Source organism: Microchirus variegatus (assembly GCF_963457635.1).
Source record: "Microchirus variegatus genome assembly, chromosome: 9".
Classification (NCBI taxonomy): Eukaryota; Metazoa; Chordata; class Actinopteri; order Pleuronectiformes; family Soleidae; genus Microchirus; species Microchirus variegatus.
The window spans coordinates 2,068,860-2,085,028 of NC_139810.1; the positions used below are offsets into that span (position 1 = coordinate 2,068,860).

The following is a 16,169-nucleotide window of genomic DNA, read 5'->3' on the forward strand; positions in this document are numbered from 1 at the left end:
TAAAGTAAATCACACACCGGCCGATTCATGCTCATCTGTAACTGCAGCGCAAACAAACCGAGACCAAACACACACACTCGCGCTATCCAGAACTAGCCACAGGAAGTGCTGGGGGCAGTGTTGCTACTGGAGCCGTTGTATCATCACGTACCGCAGAGATATATCGTAGATATTTTTATTTTATCACATGCTCATTTATTCATTAACCATCAGCCTATGATGCAAGTACATAATACGTTTGTGTCGTACGTCTATCAGTCGGAAAAGTCATGGAAGAAGCTAGCTTAGTGAATGCTAGTTCAAGTACGTTAATGCGAAGCCGTTTGTCTGTCTGTCTTTTGGATTTGGATGAAATTTCCGGGTGATTTCCGCAATGGGACCAGGAACAAGTGATTACATTTTGGCCGTGATCTGTAGACGATATCACTATTTTTATCGCTATTTCGTTGTTGTGGCTGAGCTGCCTCGGCGGACGTCTGCGCTCTCCGAGTGCTTTTCTAGTTTAACAGCCTTAAACTAGAAAATTAACAGCGTTAATTGGAAATTCCTGTCTAGGTCCGCTTTAAAGCTCCTCGTCTTCTTGTATAACTTATAAAACTTATTCACATATTTCCTCCCGCCTGTTACCCGGCTTCGGTTTGACATTTGCGCCGATTAAGCAAGCGGGACAGACATGGACTTTGACACACACACACACACACACACACACACCACACACACACCGGTCAAAAAAGGATTTCCTCAACTCTTTCTGGTATTTGTGGCCTCTCACGTCCTCACTGTCGTCTATGAACTTGTGCAATAATCTGTGTGTGTGTTTACCAGCAGCAGTCAGTTACCGTTAGCTGCACCGCGGCGGTGAAGCGGGCTGAGAGATAAACACGCAGTCTCAGACACAACGGTCAGACCACGCTCTGCTGCCGCAACCACAGGGGGCAGCGCTCAGACGCTGACGAGTCACGGCCGCCGCCGCCACGGCCCTGTACCTCACATCGCTACGAGGGAACGCGAGGATAAACCGTCGCCGAGCGGTCGCTACGCAGTTCAATTGTTAGGGTTCAGATTTTGGCATTAAAATTCATGTGTTGTTGTTTTGTTACGTTGACGGAATAAAATCTTTGTTTAGATTCACCTACGTGACATAAACGTATCAAACAATGGCAGCAGAAGAGCAGCAGCTCAGTCGTCACAGTCGGATAAAATCCGTGATTTTATGAATGGGGTTTGGTGCAGAAACGTGAAAAGTTTAGTCAATTCGGTAGAGCTGCAACTAACTGATTATATTCACAATGGATTAATCTGTCGATTACGTTCACGATTAATCGTTTGGTCCATAAAATAACAGAAAATGCAAAAAAAAACATTGATCAAACGTGGAAATGACGACGTCCTCGAATGTAAAAACCAAAAATGATTCCGTTTTCATGATTTCTTTGTTACGTGGAGCAAAGAAACAAGGAAAATATTCACATTTAAGAAGCTGAAACAATCAGAAATCTTGATATGATCATGAAAAAGGCGTCAAAACCGATTCAGCGATTAAAGGTGCACTGTGTAACTCACCAACAACAACAGCACAGACAAAATAGTTTGCATTAAAAAAAAAAATATATTTTGCAGACTGCAAATCACGTTTATGTTTTGAAATCATGTTTTGGCGTCAGGTGGCGCCACCTACTTGCAGTCAGAAGAGTCTCAGCTGCCGAGCAACCACGGGTTGCCAGTTAACGCCAGAAAAAAACGAAACCTAAAAGACCTCGGTGTTTTGAATTTGGACGTAGTAACCGTTTTTGGCCACATTCTTACATGTGGCGCCTTTAACGGTTTCATCTATGAAATTCAGCTTGAGCCTGAAAATATTGCGTAACAATGAAAATATTCTTAAAATATGATAAACTTCACCTGGACTTGACTTCCTTACGTCTTTAAAACACCATATTTTTTCATGTTTTCATGTCAGTACCTCACACAAACCCCGCCTCCAAAACCCTGGACTGTCCCTTTACTGCAGGGGTTCTCAAAGTTTTGGTACCTGAGGGCCAATTTAGGAACCCAACATTGGACTGAGGGCCGCCAAAGGAAAAAAAACAGAAATAAATCCCATTTGTAATCATTTTAATGACCAGATTGCAGTTCTACAGTTAACGTTAAGTAATATAAGCGTTAATATAATGTAATTTAAGCATTAATATAATAACGCTTAGGTTAATACCAAGTAACACATTTCTGTTACCATATATTTACTGGGTAAATAGCTAGTAATTGGGGGCTGTAGCTACCTACTTATTACCAGCTTATAACACAATAATACACTAAAATTCACCATATAGAAACCAGGTAAATACCCAGTATTTTTGTTTACACTTATTGGTCTGTATCCAGTAATGTCCAATAAACATTTAACAAGCTTAGTCGCTCCTGGATTAAAACTATCAACTGTAATTCACTGCGGGGGCCGCCAGAAATGTTTCTGCGGGCCGCCATTGGGCCCCGGGCCGCAATTGAGAACCAATGCTTTACTGTGTGCATTTATAGAAAGAGAATTTAAAGACAAAGTCTGCGACAAACAAAAGGTTTGAGCTCCACACCCTGCAGCCATAACCAAAAAAGAAACAAACCCTTAGAGGACAAGAATGACAAATATCCTGAGTTTAATTCAGGAAAAGAACATATCTAGATGTAAAACCTCAGCTCTCGACTCGACCTGGGGAGTCCAGCAGAGGGAAACCACAGCGGAGGAGGTTTAACAGCAGAAAACAGCTGCTCCAAGTCTCACTGTACGAGCTCTAAAAACAACCCGAGGACAGTCATTACCGTCACCGCTGTCAGGGATATAAAAACATTCGACTGCGGTGGAGCACAGTGTTATTGTGTTTTCATCACTGAAACCTACGTTCAGAGAGATAACACAACACACTGTCATTTTTAGAAATCACTCTATCAGCTCACGTGTACAGTAAACGATGGAAGAAATCAATCAGGACAATCATTTCCGCCTGGAAACTAAGGTTTGTAACCTGCTCACTCTCCTCACACCAAACCCCATAGAGCAGGGGTTCTCAAAGTTTTGATACCTGAGGGACAATTTAGGAACCCAACTTTGGACTGAGGGCCGCCAAAGGGAAAAAAAACGAAAAAAACCTGAAAGAAATCCCATTTGTAATAACTAAGGCGTCCAAAATTTGACAAAACCGACATACTATACTATGTTGTCCAAAATGTGACAATTTTTTGGTAAAAAAATTTTTGGTCCACAATTTCACAAAAACGTCATACTATACTATGTCGTTCAAAATTTTACAATTTTGGGGGAAAAAGGTTTTTGGTCCAAAATTTGACAAAAACGTTGTACAATACTATGTCGTCCCAAATTTGACAATTATTTTCCCAAAAAAAAGTTGTCCAAAATTTTACAAAAATGACATATATGCCGTTCCCATATTTGAAAAAAAATTTCGGTCCAAAATTTTACAAAAATGACATATATGCCGTCCCAAATTTGACAATTTTTTTCAAAAAAAAAAGAATTTGGTCCAAAATTTGACAAAAATGACACACATGCCGGTCCAAATTTGACATTTTTTTTCAAACAAAATTTCGGTCCAAAATTTGACAAAACCGACATACTATACTATGTTGTCCAAAATGTGAAAATTTTTTGGGAAAAACATTTTTTGGTCCACAATTTGACAAAAACGTCATACTATACTATGTCGTTAAAATTTTACAATTTTGGGGGGAAAAGGTTTTTGTTCCAAAATTTGACAAAAACGTTGTACAATACTATGTCGTCCAAAATTTGACAATTATTTTTCAAACAAAATTTCGGTCCAAAATTTGACAAAAACTTCATACTATACTGTGTCACTATGTCATAGTAAATACAGTTGTACAGTTTACACTTATTGGTCTGTATCCAGTAATGTCCAATAAACATTTAACAAGCTTAGAAGCTCCTGGATTAAAACTATCAACTGTAATTTATTGCGGGGCGCCAGAAATGTTTCTGCGGGCCGCCATTGGCCCCCGGGCCGCACTTTGAGAACCAATGCCATAGAGAAAACCAGCGATTTTAACATCACAGAGACACAGGAGCTGTTCATCCACTAATAAGTCACAATAAGTCATTCAGTAAGTTGAAACGTGTTATGTTGTGACTTCGGCTTTTTAAAATCATCATTCAGTTTTACCTCAGTGACATAAAGTGACCACACGAGGCAGCAGCGGACCAGCGGCTCCTGTGTCACCGTGAGCTAAAATCAGTGATTTTCTCTATGGGCTTTGGTGTGGGAGAGTGACGAAGTTATAAAGTTTGGGTTTTAAGCCGAAAACTAAGGCTCGTCTTGATAAACATGTTCAGAAGAGAACAAACGACGGCCTTCTAAAGAAGCGTCACTCCACATGGTGGCGCCGCTCAAATAAATAACGGGGGAAAGTTGGGAGTGGAGGTGACCTGTGGCTGAAGAAGGGGGAGGAGCTTACGTCCATCAATACATAGAATACATACATTTGATCCTCTTAAAAAACTAAACGCCAACTATTTTTCCATCGATGTTTGATCGGTTAAAGGCGCCATATATAAGAATGTGGCCAAAAACGGTTACTACACCCAAATTCAAAACACAGAGGTCTTTTAGGTTTCGTTTTTTCTGACGTAACTGGCAACCCGTGGTTGCTCAGCAGCTGAGACTCTACCGACCGCAATGATTGGTAGACGGCGGTAGGTGGCGCCACCTGACGCCAAAACATGATTTCAAAACGTAAACATGATTTTTTAATGCAAATATTTTGTCTGTACTGTCTGCTTTTATGGCCAGTTGCTTTAGATTTATTACATAATGCACCTTTAAAGTGTTTTATTTGTAGAGAAAATGGTTCTATGATTCATTTATTCTCAAATGTTAGAGTAAACTCAACATAAATCACTGCTGAAAACACTATTGTTTACTGCAGCGTTCTGATATTTGCTCATTTTAACCACTTTAACGTTCCTTTTTAGTGATTTAAATGACATTCATTAATTTCTGCTTGATTTTAAATTGTTTTAATTTCTCTAATTGATCTTTTAACTGATTTTGTTTTCATTTCCAATGTATTTCCTTGCCTGTAAAGAACTATGAACGGCCTATGAACTCAAATCTATCAATCAGTCAGGAATATATAATATTAGCCTGATTTTTACACACTAATAACTAATAATAATCCAGAACTTTTTAACGTTCTCTTCCCAGATTATAATTCTGAAGGCCAGAGAAAAACATTTGAAACATTAAAAAAACACACAGATTACAGCGGGAAGAAAAAATCTCACTCACGCTCAGAAGACGCTCGTTTCCCTTCAGGAAATCTGACGATAAAGACACTTTCAGCCCTTTTCCCTCTGTTTACACACACACACACACACACACACACACACACACACACACACACACACACACACACACACACACACACACACAGACGACATCTGCTCGGCACAAAAAAAGCCTCTTTTTATCATATTTTTAGCCGTCGGGCACAAAGAACCAGAGTCAAAGAGACGCTTTCTAACCAGAGGCCACGCCCCCTTTTTTCACCGCACATCTGTCGTCCGTCACAGAACAGAGGGTGAATTCACTCATTCATTCATTCATTCACTCGTTCACTCACTCAGTCACAGTGATGTGAATGTGTACAAATAAAAACAAACACATATAAATATCTCTGGAAACTCCCACTTGTTTCTCTCTAAATTTAGTCTTGGTATTTAGACAATGGTGGACACTGTGTGTGTGTGTGTGCGTCTGTATGTGTGTGTGTGTGTGTGTGTGTGTGTGTGTGTACGTGCGTGCGTGTGTGTGTGTGTGCGTGTGTGTGTGACCTCAGTGACCTTTAGAATGTAACCTCGAGGAAAAAGGTTTGATATTTCAGGGTTTTTTTGTGTCACAAAACACAAGCAGCACATGTACTGTGTGTGTGTGTGTGTGTGTGTGTGTCTGTGTGTGTGTGTGTGTGTGTGTGTATGTGCGTGTGCCGGATTATCCAGCGACACACCGGCATAATTTCCCTGGGATTTAACGTCCAAACTCCTGTGTTTGAGGTGGTTCTGTACGGAGAGTGAAACTAACTCCAGTTTCCAGTCAGAGAATGTATTTAATAAGATAAACAGGTGAACATGTTCTTAATGTTATTATATTATCATATATATATGTATATATATATATGTGTATATATATATATATATATACACATATATATATGAGATAGTAAACTGGAGATGAGATTAACACAGATTATGTCTCAGTAAAGTTATTATGTCCCTTTAAAGACCTTCAGACGTCGACAGTAATCCAAGACAAATCTGCAACGACTTAACGACACTTGGTTTGTTTTTGCTGCTAATGCACGACAACACACACACACACTCACTGTGTGTGTGTGTGTGTGTGTGTGTGTGTGTGTGTGTGTGTGTGTGTGTCCCACCCTGCATTGACAGTGTCTCACATGTGTCTGAAGGGTGGAACACACAGTGGAGGGAACAGGGACTGACTGTTCCTGAGGTGAGGTCAGCGCTACACCATGTCACACACTTCCTCTGACACACACACACACACACACACACACGCTAACGCACGCACACACAAAAACGCACGTACACACACGCTAACGCACGCACACACAGACACACAAACGCGCTCACACACACACAAACGCACATGCACAAACACACACGCACATGCACACAAACACACACACACACACCAACACCAACAGACACACAAACGCACATACACAGACACACAAACGCACACACACTCACATAAACGCACACACAGAAATGCACACAACACACAGACACACACACGGACACACAAACAAGCACATGCACAAACACACACACACACCAATAAACACAGACACGCACACACACAAACGCACATACACAGACACACACGCACACAAAGAAACACAAACAAACAGAAACGCACACACCAACACACAGACACAAACGCACACACACTCACATAAACGCACACACAGAAACGCACACAACAACACACAGACACACACACACCAACACACAGACACACACACCGACACACAAACGCAAACACACACACAGAGAAACGCACACACACACACACACCAACACACACAAACGCACATACACAGACACACACACCAACACCAACAGACATACAAACGCACATACACAGACACACACACACCAACACCAACAGACAAATAAACGCACATACACAGACACACACAGAAACATAAACAAACAGAAACGCACACACGAACACACAGACACAAACGCACACACTCACATAAACGCACACACAGAAACGCACACAACAACACACAGACACACACAGACACACACACACCAACACACAAACACACACAGACACACAAACAAACACACACACACACAGTCTGAAGTGATGATTAAGTAATGGTTGAACCTGCTGATCAAACTGCAGCCTCACTCTTTACTGTGGAGGAGGAGGAGGAGGAGGAGGAGGAGGAGGAGGGAGAGGAAGAGGAGGAGGAGGAGGAGGAGGAGGAGAGAGAGGAGGAGGAGGAGGAGGGAGAGGAAGAGGAGGAGGAGGAGGAGGAGGAGGGAGAGGAAGAGGCGGAGGAGGAGGAGGAGAGAGAGGAGGAGGAGGAGGAGGAAGAGGAGGAGGAGAGGGAGGAGGAGGAGGAGGAGGAGGAAGAGGAGGAGGAGGAAGGAGCCACTTGTTCTAAATGCTGCAGAAGTTTCCAGCTGTGAGTGAATGGATGCTACTGTAGACTCAGTGTAAGTGAACAGGGCAGCAGCGGGGGGGGGGGGGGGGGGGGGGGGGGGGGTTGGGGGCGCTTAACTCCTCAGTTACAGCCCATAATAATCACAAATATAGAATCTCTACTGTAGTCTGAGTCCTCACAACACAACCACTGGATTGTGCTGAGAAACTCACGTGAGGTGGAGTCGTGACCACGATCAATCCGCTCACTCAGTCTTTTCCTCAGGTGTCGACGTACAGACCATGATTTAGAGGTGAGAGCCTCACAGTGCCGTGCACAGAGGTGGGGGGAGGTGGGGGTGCCCTAATGGATAAAAACCCTTCATGAGTCAGGGTTTTGAACACAGCCCTGAATAGGGCATGTAAAAATATTTGGGGGCCGTCTGCAACGTTTAGTAATTAATAATCAGTAGTGCTAGGCAAATGCTAGGTGTCAACGTTAGCGCGTTTCCATGACGACTGGGCGGAAAAAACACAGATTGTTAAAATGAGTCCATAAAGTAACGCAGTTTTTTGCACCGCTGCACTGTTTACCAGTTAGCTCCTTTAGCGCCCATTAGCGTTAGCCTGCAGTGGAACTGGAGCGGTCTGTTTATTAAAGGAAAAGAGCAGCGCTAACAACTAACCCGCGTACCCGTGTACTTGCATACGTGTGTCTCTGTTTTTAAAGGTTAGCGTTAGCTTTAGAGAACTAATTTTAACCATTTAAATCTTCTTGAGGACAATCAACGATGCAATATCCCAGAAAACCTCATAACTGACCGAACACTGCCCCCCACAGGCCGGCACAGACGGCACAAAGGTCACCGGCTGAAGCTGCTTCTGTCAGAAAAAGGAAGCGCTGCATTAATAACGTCCAGTTTTTCCCAGAAAATCAGATTTTTTTTTTCTTTTATTCTTCGTCCGATCTGATAAAACAACAACAATAGTGGACGTGAAAAATGGTTCACGGCGGAGAGGAGAAAAACTGCTAATGTTCACGCTGTTATCAGAGAGGGAGAAGCTGGACAAGGCTGAACAATGTTATCACGATGCTATCGCCAAGCTAATACACAGCTCTTTACGTCAGGTTTATACTTAACGGGGGGGGGGGGGTCGAGATATGGAGCCAACCCTAATTGGCCGAAGTATGAACAAGTACGTAATGGTCATCCATCAGTGTCCACACACACACACACACACACACACACACACACACACAGTCCTTGTTACCTCAAGTGGCCATTTTTAAGGACAGTCTTAGGCTCCGCCCCAATACCCTAACCCTTCATTTTAGCCCTAACCCTAAATTTTGCGCGTTCACGCGTAGCTGGAAGCAACGGGGGAGTGCGATTTTTCCCGTTATAATCAACCCTCAAAATGTAGTGAGCTCCGATGTGAAGTGGATGAAATTACCCATGATGCTTTGCGAATTCAGCGAGCCGGCTGACATTTGTCAACAAAGAGTAAAAAAGTATTTTCGCAAATTTTTGGCACGTTACAATGTCGAAATGTGTTGGAATATGTTGGTTTCATATACGTCCAAAGGAAGCAGCTAGCTAACTAGCTAACTAGCTAACTTGCTGGCTGGCGGCTATTTGCCGAGTGCTTCGGGAGAGTATGCCCGTCATCGTAGCTCTACATGACGGGCATACTCTCTCGAAGCACTCGGCAAATAGCCGCGAGCTAGCTAGCTCTGCTACAACTGTGTAGTTTTGTCAAGTGTTTTGAACACGAATACCCTGGACTTGTCAGATTTCTATATCACAATCGCGATATATCGTTAACAGCTGGATCTACAAGCATTTTACCTGAATGAAAACAGTAGCACGCTCCACCGGTAGGATTGTCAACACGTGACGTAGGCTAGCACGTTCGCTATGTTCACTGCGCTAATTTGGATATAGCGGTGTCCCAATTCCATCGGGAAGCCACTTCCCTCAACGAGGGGACTTTACGCTCGAGGGCGCTCCAAACCAAGTGGACATTTTAAGGTATTGGGTATTGGGACGGAGCCTTCGTCGCCATGAGGACGCTGGTGTTTTCACGCAAACCTTCTGTAGCTGAACCCACACGTTTACATTCCACTGGCAGAAAGCGTGACGTTCCAGGGTAATATGAGCGATTGTAGCAGATGAAGCCAAGGTTTGTGTTCAGATCGTTGTCGCGTCAAGCTAGCCTAATATCGCGACTCCGAATCCTTCAGCCCACCTACAGTACACCATCATATCCAAACTCAGGAAGTCCCGTGTTCCGGTTCTACAACACGCTGAAGGAAGTCGTCCAAAGTCTGAGGATTGATTTCAAAATAAAAGCTTGATCTTTGGCTAAAAACGGCTTCGGACGACGAGGAGGAGAAGGAGATTAGATTATGAGTTCATTCCTCCAGTGCAGAGATGTGGAGCATAGATGCTAACAGACGCTACAGCTCATTTCCATCGGCTCATCACTGACTCTGACGTGTGTGTGTGTGTGTGTGTTTGCGTGCGAAGACGACACGCCCTCAACAATCTCATAACGGACCTTTTTTTTTTTCTTCTCACGGTGAGTTTGACTTAAACCAGGAGCTCAGAGGTGACGATTCACTGCCTCATTAGCGACACAGTTCATGGTCTCCATGACGACGAGCGATCCTGACAAGGGTTAGCGTTCGTGCCAGAAAACTCACACACACACACACACACACACTCTGACAAAAGCTGGAAGCAGCAATTTGCCAACCTTTTGATCAAACACAGGAAGTCATTATGAGCTAACGACACTTGAATTTGCCGCACGTGACAAGAAAACAAGGATTCGTGCTCCGTCGAAGTCTCGACTCTTTGAACACATCCAGCCTCAGAACACCACGCGCACAGTTCAAATGTTTGGGAATCGCAGAGAACCTCACGATACGTGGTCCACGATACCGATAATATCACCGTACAGCGATTCAAGTTGATTGAAATATCGATATTTGTAGTAATAAACGGACCAATACGTCAAAGAGAAGATCCTGATCCCGATCCTGGACTTCTTCTCCGGCTCTTGTTCTTCTTGGCAGCAGCAGTGTTTGGATTCACAGCTGAAGAGACCAAGTGTCAGATGAACCGGTGGCCTTCACGTTCTTGATCGTATGTCGAGTCAACTTCCGATTCACAACACATCTGTCTGGATCGGCTCCTGAACACCTCCCTGGTGAGATGTTCCAGTCCCACCAGGAGGAGGAGGAGGAGGAGGAGGAGGAGGAGGAGGAGGAAGAGGAGGAGACCCCGGAGAAGACCTGGAGAGACGATGTGTCCCAGCTGGACTGGGAACTCCTCAGGGTTCCAGAAGAACTGGGGGGGGGGAACCCAGGTTTTGGAGTTTCCTGGATGTTTTCAGCCACAGAGATGAAGAACATGAAGATTTCCTCACTTTACTCACGCCGTGTGCTTCTTCCACCTCGCCCCCCCGATCAGTAGAAACAGACTTAAAGGAGACCCGTCTTTAAGCTACAGCAGCAGAAGGAAACCACACCTGGTGTCACTTTAGCGTAGCGGACGTCTCCTGTACCTAATAAAGCGGCAGCGTGACATCGTGAAGCTGCTTCTCCTTAAAAAAAGTTGCACAGTTTTTTTTTCTTTCATGTCGTTGTCGGGAGCTCGGATTTGTCACGCTTATTTAGTTTTATCCTGTTTTGAAGTTTACTCACTTATTATTGAATTAATTTAATAATAATAAAAAACACATCTTTATGTTTCTAAGTTACAATAAACTTCTGCAAGTTACAAAGTTAGTTAGTTTTTTTTGCCTGAGGCCCCCACAGTCCTTTGAAACGCCCCTGATTGTTTGCTGTAATGATGATGATGGGGGGGGGGCTACTTCACTTACATCACATGACTTGCACTCAGAACACCGTGACGTCACTTTTAACGAAGTGCGACACAGTTTTCGGCACAACAGAAACGACGAGTCAGCCAGCGCGCGCGCGCGATTCCTCGCGACTGCGCATCTTAACTACTTCTGTCACTACACGCGCGCGCTCACGTGCTCGGATGTCTCTTGAATGAGCAGAAACACACGCGCGCGACACAGTGACACACTCTTCACACGTGATTTTAAAGTGAAATATTTCGCCAAAAAACCACAGAGACCCGTGCGTAATTACGCGCAGCCGTGACGCGCGCCACGGGAAAAAGCCTCCAGAATCATCCAGAATCCACACAGACGCCAGAGATTATAATCCCAGCAGAGTTCTCCTCTTACCTTGCTCATTTTCCCGCTCAGCATAATCCCGCTGCTCCTCAGACGCTCGCGCACAGGAGGAAGTCCATGAGGAACATGAATGTGAGGAGAACTCAGCTCTGATCGGCTCGGCTCGGCTCCTCTGGTGAGATAACTTGTTTTCTTTTGCTCAGGTCCAACCTCCTGGCTGAGGCTGAGGCTGAGGGAGGAGGGGGCGGAGCCACGCGCGCGCATGTTACGCACGTATGGAGTAAAGTTACTGCGCCCTCTGCGCGTGATTGGTCAGACCCTGGAGGGGAGCGTGGAGGAGCTGGACCAGGATTGGTTCTGCTCCACCTCCGCGAGAACATACCTGTCACTGAGGTACTTTAAAGTACTTTAAAGGTATTTTTACACGAGTAAAAGTACAAGTATGTGACTTTGGCACAAGTTAAAGTCACTTTTAAAGTATCACTATTGTCATTTTCTGATATAAAATGTTAAATGTACTTAAGTTTTAGAAGTAAAAGTATTAAAAAAAAGCGAGTATCGAGTCACGGTGGCTCAGGGTTAGGGCGAGTTGCCATTCAACTGGAAGTTTGTGGGTTCAATTCCCAGCTTTGCTCCTCTATACGTCTTGGAGCAAAGACCACATTGGTACAAACAAGCAGTGTCGTGATGAAGTACAAATACTTCCCTACTGTACTTAAATACATCATTCAGGCATCTTTACTTTGTTATTTATATTTCTAACAACTTTTACTCCACTACATTTCAGTAAATTCATAATTTTAAGAAGGGGAACAATCACAGAAACTGGTTTAATTAGTAAAAAAAAACAACAACTAATGAATAAAAAATCAAAATAACTGATGATAAACACACTTACATTAAAGCAAATATATCACAACATCACAGACTCAGTTTCTTTACGTCTGTCCTCATTATGACAAAGTAAGAACAATATTAAGATAATTATTATTATAATCTATAAATAAATCCGTCTGTCTGATAATAAAACATAAAAATAATACAGACGTCAAACTGTGTTTGGATAAGAAAAAGATAAGAGATAACAGTGAAAGGAAAACAGAACATAACAGAATGTTTCATTTTAACGCATATAAGTCGTTATTTTCTCGATCAATAAAGAGTTCTCGTTTGATCCAGAAAATGTTGATCGTTGTTTTCTGAAATGTGGAAATAATGGGAAATAAAGTGGAAAATATTCACATTTAAGAAAGAATTGTTTTAAAAAAAATGACGAATCCATTATTAAAATAGTTGAATAATTTACTAAAATGATCGTTACAGCTTTTAATCAATAAATACAACAATAAAGTATCAAATAAACCTCAGACCAACATCTGCATTGATGCTGCTGAGGTTTATGTGTGTGAGCAGCAGCACCTAGTGGTGAAATAAAGGAACTGTCATGTAGTTTGTCATCATGTGTCGTGTTGTTTCACTGTCACTTTGTTCTTTATCTGTTTATTATCATCATCATTAATATTATTATTTTATCTGTTATTTTTTAATTTAATGACCTTTTTCACTGCATAGTGCGTTTGATTGATTAGATTCAGGGTTTAACAAAATAAAAACATGTGTTAAAATATATATAAAAACAGTGTCTGGGCTGCAGAGCTCTGATCAAACCAAGCTGTGTTTAGTAAAAAATAAATCCAAACTAAAGTTAGCTTTTACACCATGAGACTGAAAGAAAGAAAACAAATCATCTTAATAACAGTTTTTTCCTTTTACTACGACACCCGAATATTCACTGCATTACCAAAACTACTAAATAAACTGAGGGATTAAAGAGGGTTTTTGATCCCAGCGACCTGCAGCAGTCATTTGATTGAGTTCAGATTCTTTGCTGACAAACGGTCATGATAAAAATAAAATATGACGCGTTTCCACTGCGTCGGCACGGCACGGCTAAGTTAGCGTTTTAGTTTTAGTACCTGCTCTAAAGAGACTCCAGGCGAGCTGAGGCGACACAAGACTCAAAGCCAAACTGTAGATGAGTTAAAAAAGACTTTTTAACGATCCTTAAAAAAACGTGGTTTAATCTGGAAAAACAAATTACCCTGGGAAAAGTCAAAAATCTCATTATTTAAAGGCGCCACATGTAAGAATGTGGCCAAAAACAGTTACTACATTCAAATTCAAAACACCGAGGTCTTTTTAGGTTTCGTTTTCTGACGTAACTGGTTCAACCCGTGGTTGCTCGGCAGCTGAGACTCTACCAACTGCAATGATTGGTAGACGGCGGTAGGTGGTGCCACCTGATTTGCAGTCTGCAAAATATTTTTTTTTTAATGCAAATATTTTGTCTGTACTGTTCAGTTTGTTATATGAACATTATTCCTGAGTCTCTGTGACATATTAGGAGGATTTTATGATTTATTACATAATGCACCTTTAACAACACAAACCGGTATTTTGTAGTGGAAAACCAACCTGAAACGTCCATTATATGAAAGTGTATCCAGCTCCAATCAGTGAAGTCTGTGAGTCATGACACACACACACACACACACACACACACGCACACGCACACAGACACACACACAGACACACACACCTACGTGTCTTTACCACGTTGTGGGGACTATGTTCGGGACCAGGCGTGATGTCCCAAGGAAAAATGTCCCCACAAAAAAGGTCTCTTGCCAGGGGGGTGGTCCACACAAGCATAGAAAGACAAGAACACACACACACACAGTTCTGTGGTTTGTTCACTTTACTCATAACTGAGGAATTTCCAGCTCATGGTGCAGAAAAAAGAAAACTCGTGGACTGTGTGTGTGTGTGTGTGTGTGTGTGTGTGTGTGTGAGCGAGTGTGTGTGTGTAATGTTTATCGATTTTTTTTCTCTTTTCTTTACCGACAAGGTGGATGGAAAAAAATAACAGGAGGGATCAGGAGAGAAGAGAAGAAGAGGTGGATTAGTGAAGGAGGGAGAGGAAAAGGAGGTGGAGGTGCAGCAGGGAGGAGGTGCAGCAGCAGGGAGGTGGAGGTGCAGCAGGGAGGAGGTGCAGCAGCAGGGAGGAGGAGGTACAGCAGGGAGGAGGTGCAGGAGGGAGGAGGTGCAGCAGGGAGGAGGTACAGCAGGGAGGAGGTGCAGCAGCAGGGAGGAGGTGCAGCAGCAGGGAGGAGGTTAAGCAGGGAGGAGGTGCAGTAGCAGGCAGGAGATGGTGCAGCAGGGAGGAGGTGCAGCAGGGAGGAGGAGCAGCAGGGAGGAGGTGCAGCAGCAGGGAGGAGGAGGTGCAGCAGGGAGGAGGAGCAGCAGGGAGGAGGTGCAGCAGCAGGGAGGAGGAGGTGCAGCAGGGAGGTAGTGCAGCAGGGAGGAGGTGCAGGGAGGTCAGATGAAATCCTGAGGGAGCAGCAGAGACAGGAAGCTGGTGTTGTGATTGGAATGAGGAGACTGAGCTGAGTCAGAGTGGGGGATGGAGAGTTTAGAGAGAAAGATGAAGCTGAGCTTTGAAACAGAGAGAAACAAGTTTACTCTGCACTGACACACAGCGTCAGGTGGTTTGATCTTTGACCACCAGGGGGCGTCCTGTGAGAAACTGTGAGTGAAAAACTCTTCTGTCATGATGTCACGATGACAGGTACATTTCAAAATAAAAGTGTGTGCTGACATGGAACAAAATATGAAAAAATAATTTATTAAGTAATGAATGAATTAAATAAATAAATAATAAATTAATAATAAAATAAATAAAATAATTCATTAATGAATACATTAATAAATAAAAAATAGGTTTATAACGCAAAATACATGTATTACTAAAAATAAATTGTATATAAAGTGGTGAGCCAAAATAATAATTTTTATTTTATTTAATTTTATAATAATAATAATGATGTTAAATGAATCTGAGGATAATCATGAATTTATGTAAGTAATCATAGTTATCTATATATATGTATGTATATATGTATATATATATATAGATATGTATATATACAGATATACAGCTAAGTGACAAAAACAAGTTTAATGTGTTTATTTTGTTCCTTTACCTTTTTTACTGCAGTACAGACACAACATGGAGACTCATAATTCACATTAAATTAAAATGAAGAGTTAGTAATTGGTTTTGAGAAAATTTTCATTCAAATGACGTGATTTCCTGTCATTAAAGTGTTATATTTTATCAGATGGGAGAAAGAAAAGAACTGTGTTATGAGCCCTGCATAGTTGAATCAAGCTAAGACCATAGTC

General features: G+C 42.6%; 1 protein-coding gene across 4 annotated transcripts in view; it reads right to left on the reverse strand.

Annotated features, from left to right (window-relative positions):
• The window catches only part of tns2a (tensin 2a), a gene marked incomplete at its 5' end in the record, with an annotated part of 84,352 nt that overhangs the window by 63,376 nt on the left and 4,807 nt on the right, over nucleotides 1–16,169 (reverse strand). The window contains one exon of one of the 4 annotated variants that reach the window (XM_083894624.1): nucleotides 11,976–12,085. The exons of the other annotated variants lie outside the window; for them this stretch is intronic. Coding sequence (XP_083750750.1) covers nucleotides 11,976–11,999 — 24 coding nt within the window. Of the gene's footprint in view, nucleotides 1–11,975; nucleotides 12,086–16,169 lie in introns of those variants that run through there. 4 annotated transcript variants of the gene reach the window in all.